This window comes from Hypomesus transpacificus, chromosome 1 (genome assembly GCF_021917145.1).
Source record: "Hypomesus transpacificus isolate Combined female chromosome 1, fHypTra1, whole genome shotgun sequence".
Classification (NCBI taxonomy): domain Eukaryota; kingdom Metazoa; phylum Chordata; class Actinopteri; order Osmeriformes; family Osmeridae; genus Hypomesus; species Hypomesus transpacificus.
Window position 1 is genome coordinate 11,080,879 of NC_061060.1, and position 14,894 is coordinate 11,095,772.

At 45.4% G+C, this 14,894-nt stretch overlaps 1 protein-coding gene across 1 annotated transcript; it reads right to left on the reverse strand.

Moving 5' to 3' along the window:
• Positions 1–472: 472 nt before the first annotated feature.
• On the reverse strand, positions 473–13,534 carry hspa9 (heat shock protein 9). The gene is given in 17 exon segments (XM_047051745.1): positions 473–1,064; positions 1,238–1,378; positions 1,585–1,677; positions 1,799–1,893; positions 2,142–2,171; positions 2,174–2,363; positions 5,523–5,750; positions 6,031–6,240; positions 6,338–6,430; positions 6,919–7,081; positions 7,190–7,296; positions 8,576–8,649; positions 8,750–8,874; positions 11,644–11,825; positions 11,912–11,999; positions 12,098–12,156; positions 13,188–13,534. Coding segments are annotated over 17 exon segments (2,043 nt in total). The 5' UTR covers positions 13,269–13,534; the 3' UTR covers positions 473–980.
• Between the last annotated feature and the right edge of the window lie 1,360 nt (positions 13,535–14,894).

Consider the following 14,894-nt stretch of genomic DNA (forward strand, 5'->3'; position numbering starts at 1 on the left):
CATATTTCCGTTACCGTTTTTTGTTCATTGAGTACTCCCTAGGATTACCTTGGTCTACCATGTGACCACACATGCACAAATCAGGAAAACAAAAGTTTTTAATTTGGAATTTTATTAGAAAAGACAGCAACAGTAATTGAGACAGATTTTCACTGTGACATAATCCATCATTATCATCATGATGGATCCACCCAAACCCATCAGCTGCCCCCACTACCCCACTGAGAGGGTTTCTTTAAGAGCAGCAGTCTAGCCATCTCTCTTTGTAGGTCAAGTAGCAACTCATAAGGTAATAACGTATACTTAATAATGGCAACACATGCCATCAAGGAGATTCATTCTGAAGTCTAGCAAAATGACAGTGACGGGACATGTTTCTAATGAGTCAGTTACAAATGATGCATAATATCTCTGATCCCCGTGTTTAACGTGTATCCATGGTGATGTCATATTATGGTATCTCACCACCACGTCCATCACTATACTTTTCTCTCGGTACAGAAGAGGCAGATGTAACTTTACGCTTAACAGGGCAGGAGCCCCCACACAGCTGAGACCAGGAGAAGCACGGCCAGGCTGGCCTGGAACACTGCATTTTCAGACTGACGAGATGGAGCCACATTAAAACCCAGTAGGCTCGCAGACAGAAAATAAAAATACAGAAACTACTTCACATCAGATGTAAATAATTGGTGTTTAAACATACAGGATATAATATATATATATATATATATATAATTATCGACAATTAAATTAGAGTGTGTGTGTGAGTGTGTGTGTGTGTGTGTGTGTGGGGGGGGGGGGGGGTAGAGAAACATACATTAACATTATTGTACTGTATTGTTTTACTGCAAAAACACAGTATAGGTGAGAATGACTTGAACGCAAACATCGCTCAGGACAACGCATCGGCAAATCTCCCAAGCCCACCAGTTCATAACCCCATTGTCTTCATGACAACCTCCAGTGCAAAAAAGGTTCTACTGCTGGCCCTCCTTCTTCTCCTCTCCAGAGGACGGCCCTGAGCTGCTGCTGCCACCGCTGCCGTCCCTTTCTGACGCCATCTATAGGACCAACACACAACGTCAATAAATCGCCAAGCATCAACACATCAGACCTTGTTGGAAAGGCATTTTTCCAGCCTCCACAATGAGTGCTGCAATCAAATTGAGCTCATGGTGTCACTGTGCAGGCCGAGGACACAGCCTTCCGTGCTGAGCTAGGCAGGGAACCGTACCTTCTTGTAGGCAATCTCGAAGAGCTTGAGTGAGGCCTGCTGGAGGTTGGTGGCGGCCTGTTTGATGTTCTCCCCCGTCTCTGCATCCTTCCTGGAGAGAAGGTCCCGCACCTTGGTGATCTCCTCCTTCAGCTTGTTACACTGACGGGAGAGAAGGAGGAAAAGGAAGGCGTGAGGTGTGAGAGAGGATAGTCACATTTTTATTTTAAATTCACACACACACACACACACAATATATACTGTATGTTTACAATTTCGTTTTGACAATGTAACTGCAATTTTCCCTAATAGATCTATACTACACTACTGGTTCTCCGAAACCGACTGACAAGATCCTCTCGCCATACCTCATCAGCCGGAAGCTGGTCCTTGAACTCCTCCATCTTGGACTCTGTGTCATGGACGATACCCTCTGCCATGTTGACAGCCTCCACACGGTCCTAAACCCCAGCAACACCAGACGGATTAGACACCGTCAACTAGATACAAGAAACTAAGTAATGATTTTAAACTAAAGTCTCAATGATCTATGGACCATCTCCAGGTTGTGGCGTCTTCTACCTTTCTCCTCATGTCCTCCTCTGCATATTTCTCAGCGTTTTTAATCATGTTCTCAATGTCGTCTTTGCTGAGGCCTCCAGAAGACTGGATCACGACTGAAGGAGGAAAGGGCGCGGGGGGGTTCAGAGGAAAGGAGGAAGAGAAGAGAGCAGAGCAGGATGAGAGTAGGTTGGTTAGATACGTAGACATGGCAGAGATTCTTTGTCAAAGTTACCCAATATCATTGTTCCCAGTAGTCAATCATTACCCTAGAAGACATGAGCAGTCAGACACATCCATCAGAGAACATGTTTGGTGTCTGAGTGTTGTTTCTCAGGTTCTTGCACGTGTGCAGCCTACTTACTCTGTTGCTCGCGACCAGTGCCCTTATCCTGGCAGACACGTGGACGATGCCGTTGGCGTCGATGTCAAAGGTCACCTCAATCTGGGGGACGCCACGGGGAGCGGGGGGTAGGCCTACCAGAGTGAACTGGCCCAGGATTTTGTTGTCGGCGGCCATCTCTCGCTCTCCCTGGCACACCTTGATCTCTACCTGGGTCTGACCATCAGCTGCTGTGGAGAACACCTGGAGGGGGAGGGGCACAGGGAGGGGGGGTTAGGGGTTCCTTTGTTTAGGAGGAGGGGGCCATGCCATATTCACACTGGAGAATGAATAGGAGCATCCAGACTTCTTGGGGGTGGCTGTGAGGGGTGTGTGTCTGAGTGCATGGTGTTATTGTTGAATGAACCTTGTGTATGTCATCTAACTAAGTAGCCAGTTTGTTTACATAAATTGTCATAGTAACTTAGTTTCAGGGGTCGAGCAGAAGGGGATCTCCTGGTGAAATAGGTTCATTAGGATCTACTGTTGTAGTAGTTTTGGGTACTTGACGTTGATTAGCTGGACGGCGGGTCGTTGATAGCTGCAGGTTGTAGCATATTTGAGGCAGCCTAGCACTGCAGCCTCGGCGCACAAAGACTCAGTCGGACAAAGACAAGGAGTCTACCTGCGGGAGTCCACCAAGGAAGGCCGACATGCTGGATCACCTCTTCTGATAAGAATCACCCTATCTGTATTCTAAACTACACATATTACTACCCATATTCATAGCTAGCATTTGTTTCTCCAGAATTCCCGCTCATTACACCACTTGCAGCCGTAGATATGTTAAAAAGTATACACGGTCCACTTCTATCCTTCACTACCTATCCAGAATTTCTCCACCTGCCCCTCTCTTTCTATGGGGCTTTGGAACTGCCAGTCTGCTGTGAACAAGTCAGACTTCATCCCAGGGTTTGCATCCCATGCTTCTCTTCACACCCTTGCGCTGACAGACATGGATTCGCCCAGAGAACACGGCAACTCCAGCTGCTCTCTCCATCAACCACTCGTTTTCTCACTCACCCCGCTCAACCGGGCGAAGTGGTGGGACAGGTCTGCTCCTTTATCCACATCTTAAATACACATCCACCACACTGTCACTGCCAAATCATTTGAACACCATTATGTGATGTTAATTAATTCTTAGTTGTCCTCTATTGTGGACCAGGTCCGCTAGCCGACTTTGTGGAGGAGCTGGACATGCTCCTCAGCGTCCTCCTGGATGACGGAACCCCGCTGATGATCCTTGGGAACTTCAACATCCACGTCGAAGGAACGCAGGCCGTCGACTTCATGTCTCACCTGACTTCCTTTGACCTGACACTGCTGAACACACCGGCCACCCACAAGGAAGGTAAACAGCTCGACCTCATCCTGACACGCAACTGCATCACTGACTTAACCTCTATAACCCAACTCCACATTTCAGATCACTTCTTTATCCAGTTCAGTCTCCCCACCCCTCGTAACTTTCCATCGCAACCTCCGCTCCATATCCCCCTCCCATTTCTCCTCCATTATAACATCCTCCCTCCCATTGACGAGTTCACGACTCACCCCACCGACACCCTGATATCCACATTAATGTTGATTAAACGGATGTTCTTTGTGAAGAACAATCCACCCGTCGGGCAGCTGAGAGGTTTTGGCGCAAACCAGACGGACTGGTTTCCCACAGGGCTCTGTCCTTTGACCCCTTCTCTTCTCCCTTTACACAACCTCACTTGGACCGATCATCACCTCCCATGGCTTTTCTTACCACTGCTATGCTGACGACACGCAGCTGTACCCGTCTTTCCCCCCGACTGACCCGGGGATCTCATCTAGAATAAAGGCCTGCCTCACAGACATTTCTGCCTGGATGACCAAGCATCACCTCCAGCTGAACATCGCCAAAACTGAACTTATCATCCCGGCCAAACCCTCCATCTCCCACGATATCCCAATCGGTGACCCCTTCATCCTCTGCCAGGAACATCGGGGTTACCATGGTGAGCTACCCCTCACAGCTAACATTGCTGCAGTCTCCCGGTCGTGTAGATTCACCCTCTAAAACATCCGGAAGATCAGGAGATTCCTGTCTGCAGTGTTTCCCACACATGGACACATTTGTGGCGGTGTGCCACAGAATCATCACCGGCCGCCATATATTGCGTTTCGTTATTCTTTAAAAAAATGTGTTTACGCTATTTAAAACACGCAGCGTATTCGTTCAGCTGCATTTCCTTTCCCTGCTCTCCCTCCGTCTCTCGGTCACTTACGCGTCTCTCTCACATACAAACAGTCACAATGTCAGCACACGTTCGGGGCAGACACAGGGCGACCAAAAATTGCATTCCACCCAACTGCTAGTCCGAGCACTTGTACTCTCCAAGTTGGACTACTGCAACTCGCTTCTCGCCGATCTCCCAGCATGTGGAACCCTCTGCAGAGGATTCAGAACGCAGCAGCACGCCTGATCTTCAACCTACCCAGACGCTTCCATGTCACCCTGTTCTTAATCTCCCTCCACTGGCTACCCATCACTGCCCGCATCCGATTCAAGACCCTGGTACTGACCTTCCGAGCAGTGAACGGTGCACCTGACTACATCAAGTCTCTCTTCCAGCCTTACAACCCCACCCCCCACCTACAGTATTCTTCTGACAACCGTCTGGTGGCCCCACCTCTCAAGAGCGCCCGCTCCAAACCCAAGCTCTTCTCCTGTCTGGCCCCCCAATGCTGGAATCATCTCCCCACATTCATCAGAGATACTGACCATCTCTCCACCTTCAAGAAAAGGCTAAAGACGCACATGTTCCAGGAGTACACCAGCACTTAAGAACGATTGTTGGATCAGATGTTAACTTATTTTCTCCAGGAACACAATGACAATTATTGAGGGACGGCAGTGTTTCCACTAGGATTTTTTTTGCAGTGGGGGCAGGTCTGTCCGAACAGCCAAATCAACATAGAGGAAACACTGCGGAACATGTTGCTCTTGTTGGTTAGTTGGAACTGATTTAACTATTTGTACTCGCTGTGAATTATATTATTGTTGCTTGCTTTTCTCCAGGTATACTCTGGCACTCTTGAATATGATGTTTAATTGTAATTTGTTTAACTACATGCTCTTCTGGTTCTACCCATTGGCACGTGTTAGCTTTTTCACAATGTAAGCTTGAAGTTTTGGCTACCCGCAATATTTGGGGCCATCTCGCTGTATATGATCATTGACCAATGCTCTTTTTGTAAAGCTATCTCTTGGAAGTCACTTTGGATAAAAGTGTCTGCTAAATGAATAAATGTAAATGCAATGCAAGTGTGTGTGTTTCTCTCCTTGGTGAGGAGGATCTATGAAAGGTGTATGTGTTTCCCCCTCACCTGGCCCTTCTTGGTGGGGATGGTGGTGTTCCTGTTGATGAGCTTGGTGAACACCCCTCCCAGGGTCTCAATGCCCAACGACAGGGGCGTCACGTCCAACAGGAGCACATCTGTGACATCTCCGGCCAGGACTCCGCCTTGGATGGCGGCTCCAATGGCGACAGCCTCGTCCGGGTTGACAGACTTGGAGGGGGCGCGGCCAAACAGATCCTGGACGGTCTGTTGAACCTGGGTGGGAGGAAGAGGAGGTTAACACACCTCCAATCACACAGCAGAGCCTTGGCTCACAGACAGAGCACCACAGACCCAAAGCTGGGACACAGTCTGGTCTCATTAAGAGACCCAGTGGATCAGGTAAGACCGGTACCACACCGTTTCTTGTAAACTGCATATTAGTGCTTCTGTCCGGGAGGTATCCACTAGACTGAACGCAGTAGGACTGCATACATGTTTGGCATCCACCATGCCAAAGAGGTAAGTGGAGTGCTAAGCTAGGTTAGTCTCTTACCTTAGGCATGCGGGACATGCCCCCTACGAGCAGCACTTCGCCGATGTCACCCTTGGCGACCTCGCCATCCTGCATGGCCTTCTGGCACGGCGCCACGGTGCGGCGGATCAGGTCGGCCACGATGCCTTCAAACTGGGAGCGGGTCATCTTCATGTTCAGGTGCTTGGGGCCGGACGCGTCCATGGTCAAGTAGGGCAGGTTGATGTCCGTCTAGGGAGGGAGGAAGAGTTCTCTTGCATCAGTCCTGTAGCCAACACCTGATCCACCTTGTTCTAAGGGAGTGAACGTGTGTGTGTGTCCTAGTCACCTGCAGCGAGGATGACAGCTCACACTTTGCCTTCTCTGCTGCCTCTCTGACTCTCTGCAGGGCCATGCTGTCTTTGGTCAGGTCCACGCCACTCTGCAAGCACCCGACACATGGTTAAACGTTGGTTTACCTCCAATACAGTCGCTGTAGTGCAGGGGTGTTCGATCCTTGTCCTCAGGGTCCATTGTCCTGTATGTTTTAGATGTTTCCCTGCTCCAGCACACCTGATTCAAATGAATGGTTATCAGGCTTCCACAGAGCCTGATAACAACCCATTCCAGTGTTTCCCACACATGGACTAATTTGTGGCAGTGCGCCACAGAATCTACACCGGCCGCCACATAGTGTCGTAAAAAAAATAAAAAGAAAGTTTAACACTATTTAGGCTAAAACACAACAACCCGCGCCACAAATTGCTTTCTAATCTGTGGGACACTGCATTAATTTGACTGAGGTGTGTTGGAGCAGGGAATCATACAAAACATACAGGACAGTGGACCCTGTGGACAAGGAACATGCAGTAAAGAAGACCCTGAAGACCAGGGTTGAACATCCTGGCTGTTCTTCCTCATCCTCCTCACCTCTCTCTTGAACTCCTTGACTATGTGTGTGAGGAGGTGCTGATCAAAGTCCTCTCCTCCCAGGAAGGTGTCTCCATTGGTGGACTTGACCTCAAACACTCCCTTCTGGATCTCCAGGATGGAGATGTCAAAGGTGCCACCGCCCAGATCGTACACGGCGATGCTGGAACGCAAGCCCAGACGGGGGGAGTCGGTTAGTTACTTTAAAGAATCGAGGAGCTAGTGACATCTTGTGTTTGTGTGAGTCTGTAAGTAAAAAAATCCAACTCACATCTTATCCTGGGTCTTCTCCAGGCCGTAGGCCAGGGCGGCAGCTGTAGGCTCGTTGATCACACGCAGCACGTTAAGACCAGAAATCTGACCAGCATCCTTGGTAGCCTGGAAACAACAATCACACAAAACTGTTGAGAGATGTTTTCAAGGAGAGAACACATTAAAGTCCTGTCCTAGCTGTGAAATATAGGTACAGTCCCGCACTTTTTTGTGGTTCATGTTGTTTTAAATTCGTAACTTGTATAACTGCATGCTCTTATGGGTCTTCCCTTTTGGCACTTGTTTAGTTTTTTTACAATGTATGCTTCATGTTTTGGCTGCTTGCAATGTTTGGGACTACCTCGTTATGATCAGTGACCTATGCTCTTTTGTAAAGCTCTCACTTGGAAGTCGCTTTGGATAAAAGCGTCTGCTAAATGCATAAATGTAAATGTAAAGTAGCTAATTAACACTGGCTCCCTGTTACCTTCAGAATTGACTTTAAAGTCCTTGTCCTCACATACAAAGCTCTAAAACGGACAAGACCTAGCTACATTTCTAACTCTCTTATAAACTACACACCAGCTAGAACACTGCGATCATCAAATGCAGGCCTATTAGAGGTCACCAGAAGCAGTCATAAGAAGATTGGTGATGCAGCCATTGTCAATTACGCACCAAAACTATGGAACAAATTACCCATAAATATTAGGGAAGCAAACACACTAGACATTTTCAAAAGACAGCTTAAAACCATCTTTTAACCAAACCATTTAACTAATTTTATCCCAGAAGGGTTTTACTACTTTTATTTATTAATTAATTATTTATTACTCTTTTTATTGTATTTGAGAGGCCGCAGATAGGAAACTGCAAAGGCAGCTCGGGTCTAAGACGGACTCGAGACACCGCAAAGACTGTGGCTTATGTGCTTTTGCAAAGTCTGCAATTTTTTTGCAAAGTCTGCCATTTTTTTGCAAAGTCTGCCATTTTTATTATTTTATTTTAAATGTTATTATTATTACTTGTATCACTTGTATTATTGTTTTTATTATTATTGTTTTTATTGATTTAATATAAAGCACATTGAGCTGCAATTCTTGTATGAAATGTGCTATATAAATACATTATTATCATTATTATTATTATTATTAATTAAGTTGTTTTAATTGAAAACTATAATATACATGTATTAATACAGAGTTCATGAGGAAGGGCACCTAATGGCTTATTCCGAGAACTAAATCTAAAGGTTAGTTACTGTGAGACCTGATAACATTTTGCAGAGGCAAAATTTGCTGCGTTAATCAACTTTTTACCTTTGCCTTTACCCGTTTGCCAGTTATGAATGATTCATCAGTTTGTGTGTGTCTAACACAAGCCAATAGTGGGTGTGTATCCTTACCTGTCTCTGTGAGTCGTTAAAGTAGGCTGGTACAGTCACCACAGCATTCTTCACACTGTGACCCAGGTAGTTCTCTGAAACACACACACGTTAGAATCAGGTACACTGTATATTCATACTGTTATAGCCCTGGCGATTGGATTAGAGTTCATGATGATGGTGGTGGTTCCTTACCTGCAGTCTCCTTCATCTTCATCAGGACAAAGGCTCCAGCCTGGCTGGGGGAGTATAGCTTCCCATGGGCCTCCACCCATGCATCACCATTGGATGCACGCACAATCTTGTAGGGGACGTTCTTTCTGTAGACACACATCACAACATCCTGTCACACTTTGTCACCCTCCAGGGACTGGTACTGTCCTCAGTAGTATCCCAAGGGTCAGGTTCCAAAACACAGATTAAGATAGTTCTGAAACAAAGGTTTTGGGGATAATCCCCAAAATGCCATGTATTTTACACTACAGCAGGTTTAAATTACATCCTGGAAACATGGCTGGTGGGATGGACTCTTTAGCGTCTATTCAATGGATTTTGAAGCACCAGACAGGTTCAATTAAACTTTGAAATTCAGGGATCCCACACTTCAGTTCACTTCACTACAGATCAGTTTTAGTGAAGACTTTCAAAACCTTTCATTCATGGAGGATATGACGCTTAATGTTTAAGATATTGTCACTGTCCGTTTAAGAATCACGGTTATTCACTCATTGTATAATTACCTACCTTGAACAACATTGCTGTTAAGAACCTCAGATCGTTTTGTGGAGTAGGGCTGCAACCATTAGTCGACATTGGCCGGGTTTCCCAGATTCGTTAAGAAGCTCTTAACGCTAAGATCTTCTTAAGAACGTTCCGAGAGCGTTCGAGAGCGCTCTTACAACGTTCTTAAGACGCTCTTAGCATTAAGAGCTTCTTAACGAATCTGGGAAACCCAGCCATTATCTACAAATATTTCTGATGTCGACAAATCGTTTGATCTCATAGGACTTATTTTAAGTGCCTGCAATAACGTGATTTGATCAGTAGCGCTAGACCAGTGTTTCTCAAACTTTTTCAGACCAAGGACCACTTGACCAATCAATAAAAACTTGCGGACCGTCTAACTAAATACGAGGCTATATCCCCGGAACAACATGCCTCCAGACCTGGCGCCAAACAATTGTTAGTGGCACATGATTTTTTTTTTCACGGATAATGTAGGCTCTCCCACGACCTCTCAATCACCCTGGGATCTGCGACGGTGACCCCCTCATCCTCTGCCAGAAACCTTGGGGTTTTCCGCCCTCTTCAGAGGATTCAGAACGCAGCGGCCCACCTGGTCTACAATCTACCCAGACGCTCCCACGTTACCCGGCTCCTCATCTCCCTCCACTGGCTACCCATCACGGCCCGCATCAGATTCAAGACCCTGGTACTGACCTTCCGAGCAGTGAACTGGACTGCACCCGACTACATCAAGTCTCTCCTGCAGCCTTACACCCCCACCTACGGTCTTCTTCAGACAACCTTCTTTTATTTTACTGTTGCTTGTTTTTCTACAGGTACACTTGCACTTAGAGATTCATGTTGTTTAAATTGTAACTTGCTTAACTACATGCTCTTATGGTTTTTCCCTTTGGCACTTATTTTTTGGTTGTTCACAATGTGTGCTGGTTTTGGATACCCGCAATGCTTTGGGGCTATCTTGTTGTTATTATAAGTGACCTATGCACTTTGTAAAGCTCTCTGTTGGAAGTCGCTTTGGATAAAAGCGTCTGCTAAATGAATAAATGTAAATGATAATTTCCGCAAAAAAAAAGATAACGTTTTGAGACTGCTTAACGATCCGAGTGTTAATCAAGCACGGAGCCAGACGTTGTAAATATTCTAGCCCAAACCTAGGACATATGGGTTTGATGTGATGCAGATAGGAATTTCCACACAAAATATTTGGCCATTATTTGAGCGCAAAATAGTTTTGGGAGATTTATGTAAAATAAACAGCCTAGACATGGTAAAACCTTATCTATTGATGCCATCACTCGGGCCCTGCTCCCATCCTCCCTGACGCGTATCGTTGCGGTTGGGCCGCCCGGCCCAGCAATCGGTAGCCTATCTGAGAAAACCTTTTAGAAAAGACGGGCTATGGACCCAACCAACTCTATTTGGGAGGGGAGAACTCCCTCACATTTGTACAACCAGAGAGGCTCTGGTACAAGCCATGCAGAGGCTGCGATGTCAGAATGCGGAACGTGTGTAGTCCATTTTAATAGGCTACTACTGACTGTGTTTTCTTCTTTCTGAGTTGTATGTTAGAAATGTCGCAATAATTTACTTGTGGCCGTCGCGGACCACTACGGGGGCAGTGGCGGACCGCCAGCGGTCCGCGGACCACACTTTGTGAACGACTGCACTAGACTTATGCAGCCCTCCCGTATGCTATCCAATAAAACAAAACAGTGCTAAAATGTCAGCGTGCAAACGGAGCAGAACAAGTCGCGTCACTAAAAATACTGTAATCTGTAATGCGTGCAAGGCGGAACTTGCTTTCCATTGGAGCACAATGTGCATGCTGGAACATTTAAAAATGAAACATCCCGGCACGAGAGGAGATGGAAACTGGGAGAACTGAGTACTATAGCTGGAACTAAGCAGGATGGCCATTAACAACACCAGTTGATAAAAACGCATTACGCAGTATTTCACGCATACTAATACCGTAGCAACATGTCCAAAGAAAGTAATTAGACATGCATTACAGACATAAAGCTAGGAATGTAAACAAATATCTTAAATTAGGCAGCCCTATTGTGGAGTAGTAAAATGTGCTAAAAAATCTAAGATCAAATCTTTTGACAGCTTTGAGAACACTTCTGGCAGGAAGTTGTACCACTTCCTTCAAGGTACCATTTGAAGGTACTATACCCATTTTCAAAAACGATCAAGAAAGTATTAGATTTGTATCTGATGTTTCTAATGATAATTTCAAGAACCTTTGGCAAAAGATTAGCTTGATTGTGGAAATATGGACAAGTTGTATCAGCAGGTAAATATGCAAGTACTCTGTAGGTTTATACTATTCCACTCACATGTCTTTCTGGACCTCTGCGTCGTCATAGCGGCGCCCGATGAGACGCTTGGTGGCATACAGCGTGTTGTTGGGGTTGGTCACAGCCTGCCTCTTGGCGGGCATGCCCACCAGTCTCTCTCCATCAGCTGTGAATGCCACAACAGAGGGCGTGGTCCTCGTGCCCTCTGCATTCTCTAGTACCTAGAACACACAGACACACAACCTTTTAAGAATCTACAAAAACTCTCAGGCAACAAACAGTCCCCCATCAATGTTCTCTTGCTGACCTTAGCCTGCTTGCCTTCCATGACGGCCACACAGGAGTTGGTGGTTCCTAAGTCAATTCCAATAACTGAGCCTTTGATGGCCTCTGAGCTGCAAGACACACGGCCACAGTTAGTGCTAGAACATAGTCTCACGTTGTACGTAACACATTCACATGCGGAATTTACACCTGATTACAATAAACGCACGCATAGTCTCTTCTGGCCATGGCTCTAAGAGTGTCCTGTTGTAATCCATTCCAGCAAGCCTGGAAAACAAGGAAAAACGCACATTTAATGAAAATATGTCACACGTTCCAGGTTTTGATTAATTAATAAATTATCACTTTTAACTCTAGGATCCACAGTTGGACCTGACAGAATTGAGCTTTTGAGTGGGCACATGCTAACATAACAGCTTGACAAAATAAAACATTGTTTTTATTCAAATTTGTGTAATGTGTGTCTGCCTCCGTGCACATATCCTGTACACGGAGGGGTAGCTGTGTTCCAATTTGGGGGGAGGGCTGAAGTCAGGGACACCACATCGAAGGTCATCGGTGCTCTCTTCACGTGAGGGAGACACAATGAATGACATCCTAGCCCGTTAATTCATTTAAAAACCGGGCTATTATGAGGGTAAAAAAAGTGTTTCCATACGTGCTGTTCTAGAGTCAACGTTAGCGACATTTAGGTATATTCCTATCCTAAAATATTGGCAAATTAAACGTTAAAAGTATGAAGAGATATGTTAGCTAGGTAGCCAGGTCCCTCGCTATTTATTGCAGGATGGTAACAAACAATACAATCGTTTGACAATTCTAAGACGGGAGCTTAATCGATGCAATCACTTGATAACCAATGCTTTACCAAATTGTAAAATATCCGTAAAACTCGATAGCTCTCGCAAGCTGCAAACGAGGTTGCGTCACAGCTATGGAGCTAGCTTGTGTCACGTAAGATAGGACATTTCCAAGCTAACTCGCTTGACACTCACTAGCGCCCAGGTATCAAGCTGTTAGCCCCAGCTTCCCATAACAGTTACAGTAATATAGTCGTGACTTGATCCGAGGCTCGTGAGAGCCTTCCATGTATGTCACATCATTACAGTGACGGACATTAAAAAACGTGGATTAGCTAGCCTCCATCACAATTGTCCAGCCAGTTACACTGTAATCGTTAGCAAGCTAGTTAGCTCTAACAAACCGTTTTGTAACCTTAGGTAACATCGTCGTAGCAGGTAAGCTTGACAACTTAACGTTTTTTAACATTAACACTTAGGATGCGTCGTTAGCCTTACCTTCTTTATCAAGGTGGACACACTCCTGGTGCAGTTCTGCGAGGGGAGAGACCTTGAAGCTGTTCTTGCAATGCTCAACATTCTAGTAGGACGTGTGGGAGACTGGTTTGGCTTAGAAAACGCAAGGCCTCAAGATAAAAATCCCAACCTGTTCAAATAATATTAAATCGAAAGGTTACCCAAGTATTTGTACGATTAAATAGATTGTAGGTGATATGTCCTGAGCAAAACTTCAAGTGTCTTTCGCCTATCAAGTCAGGAGTATGCTAGCCTCAGCTCAGTGATCTTTTACGAAGGGACAGGAGAATACAAGTATGTTCTCGAATTATCCAACGCATGTTGCACCATGCAATTTGAGAAGGACCCTTTGCGAGTCACCAAGATACTGCCTGTATCGAACCGTTCCTTTTAAAGCAATTTAACTTAGTTTTTCATACATTGTAGTTTTGTGTGATACTTAATATCGTAAACAATTAAAACAAATACTTTTTCACCCTACGTAATCACCCTTTGACCTCAAAATGTGTTAAAATATATTCAGACTTAAACTTGGGGCACTACACCATGAGATAGTGAAGGTCATGTTGGAAAAGGAATCCGTTTCACGTGCGTTACATCAGTGAAGCCGGTAGTTAGTTCTTTATGTTTGAACCTTGTCACTTTAACAATAACTAATGCACTCAAAACGGACAAACCCACATTTCTTGATTGAAAGACTAAGCACTATATCAGATGTGTCATAAAAAAAAATCCCTGTTTATCTGGTTGAGAATCTAGATCACTTGAAACGTAAGCGACACTATTAGTATGAGCACTTGGCTTTCATGTGAAGGTTAGCCTACACCACAAGATAAAATTTGGGCATGCAACATAGGAGTGATTCCACCTGAATTACAATAGCCGTTTTAGAAACCAACAGAAACAATTACTGAAATGAAATCCGGTAAAGGCTCAAATGTAAGCAAATTATGTAATTAAAGGTATGAACCTTAACACTAAGGTCAGTTCTACCTTATTGATGACCACCACCTCTGCTGAAGAGTTGAACATGGTGTCCTCTAGCCTACGGATTACGAGAGGGGGTGCATCCCTTCGATGAAATTAACTATCTGGGTTAAAAAATAAATCTTATCAATTGGGAGGTCCAAAATAACCTTTCACAAATTAATTAAGGTGATTTGGATCGAACACATCCTGTTAAATAAATGCTAAAGATACTAAATTTGAATAAATATAGTTTGGTTGTGTGGGTTATATTTTTGCTTGAGTATGAGAGCTTAACTGCCACAAACAGACTTGTGTGATGAGCTGTCAGTATGGATGCTGTTCTAAAGTCAAGAGCTCTCAAGAACACAGCTGAGACCATGGACAAAAGCTCCTGTTCCAAACGTCTGTGTTTAGATAATGAGAATAGGGTTCCCTTCTACGCACACACATCCTAAAGAAACAATGCCCAACCTCAACCAGTCCTCTCAAGAAGGCACAGGTGCATCATCAGGGAGAGGTTGAGGAACAGACAGTGAGCCAGCTCCTGCCAGACCAGTGGAGGGCCATGGGACTGTGCACCAGCAAGTCTGCAGTATCACTGGCCCCCAGTGCCAGGGCCCTCAGCGCAGATGCAGGCAACCGGGTGGCCGACGGCAGCCCCAGAGGGAACCCCACCACCTGGGATGACAGAATTGTCATGGTCCAGGCCACCAAGACCAA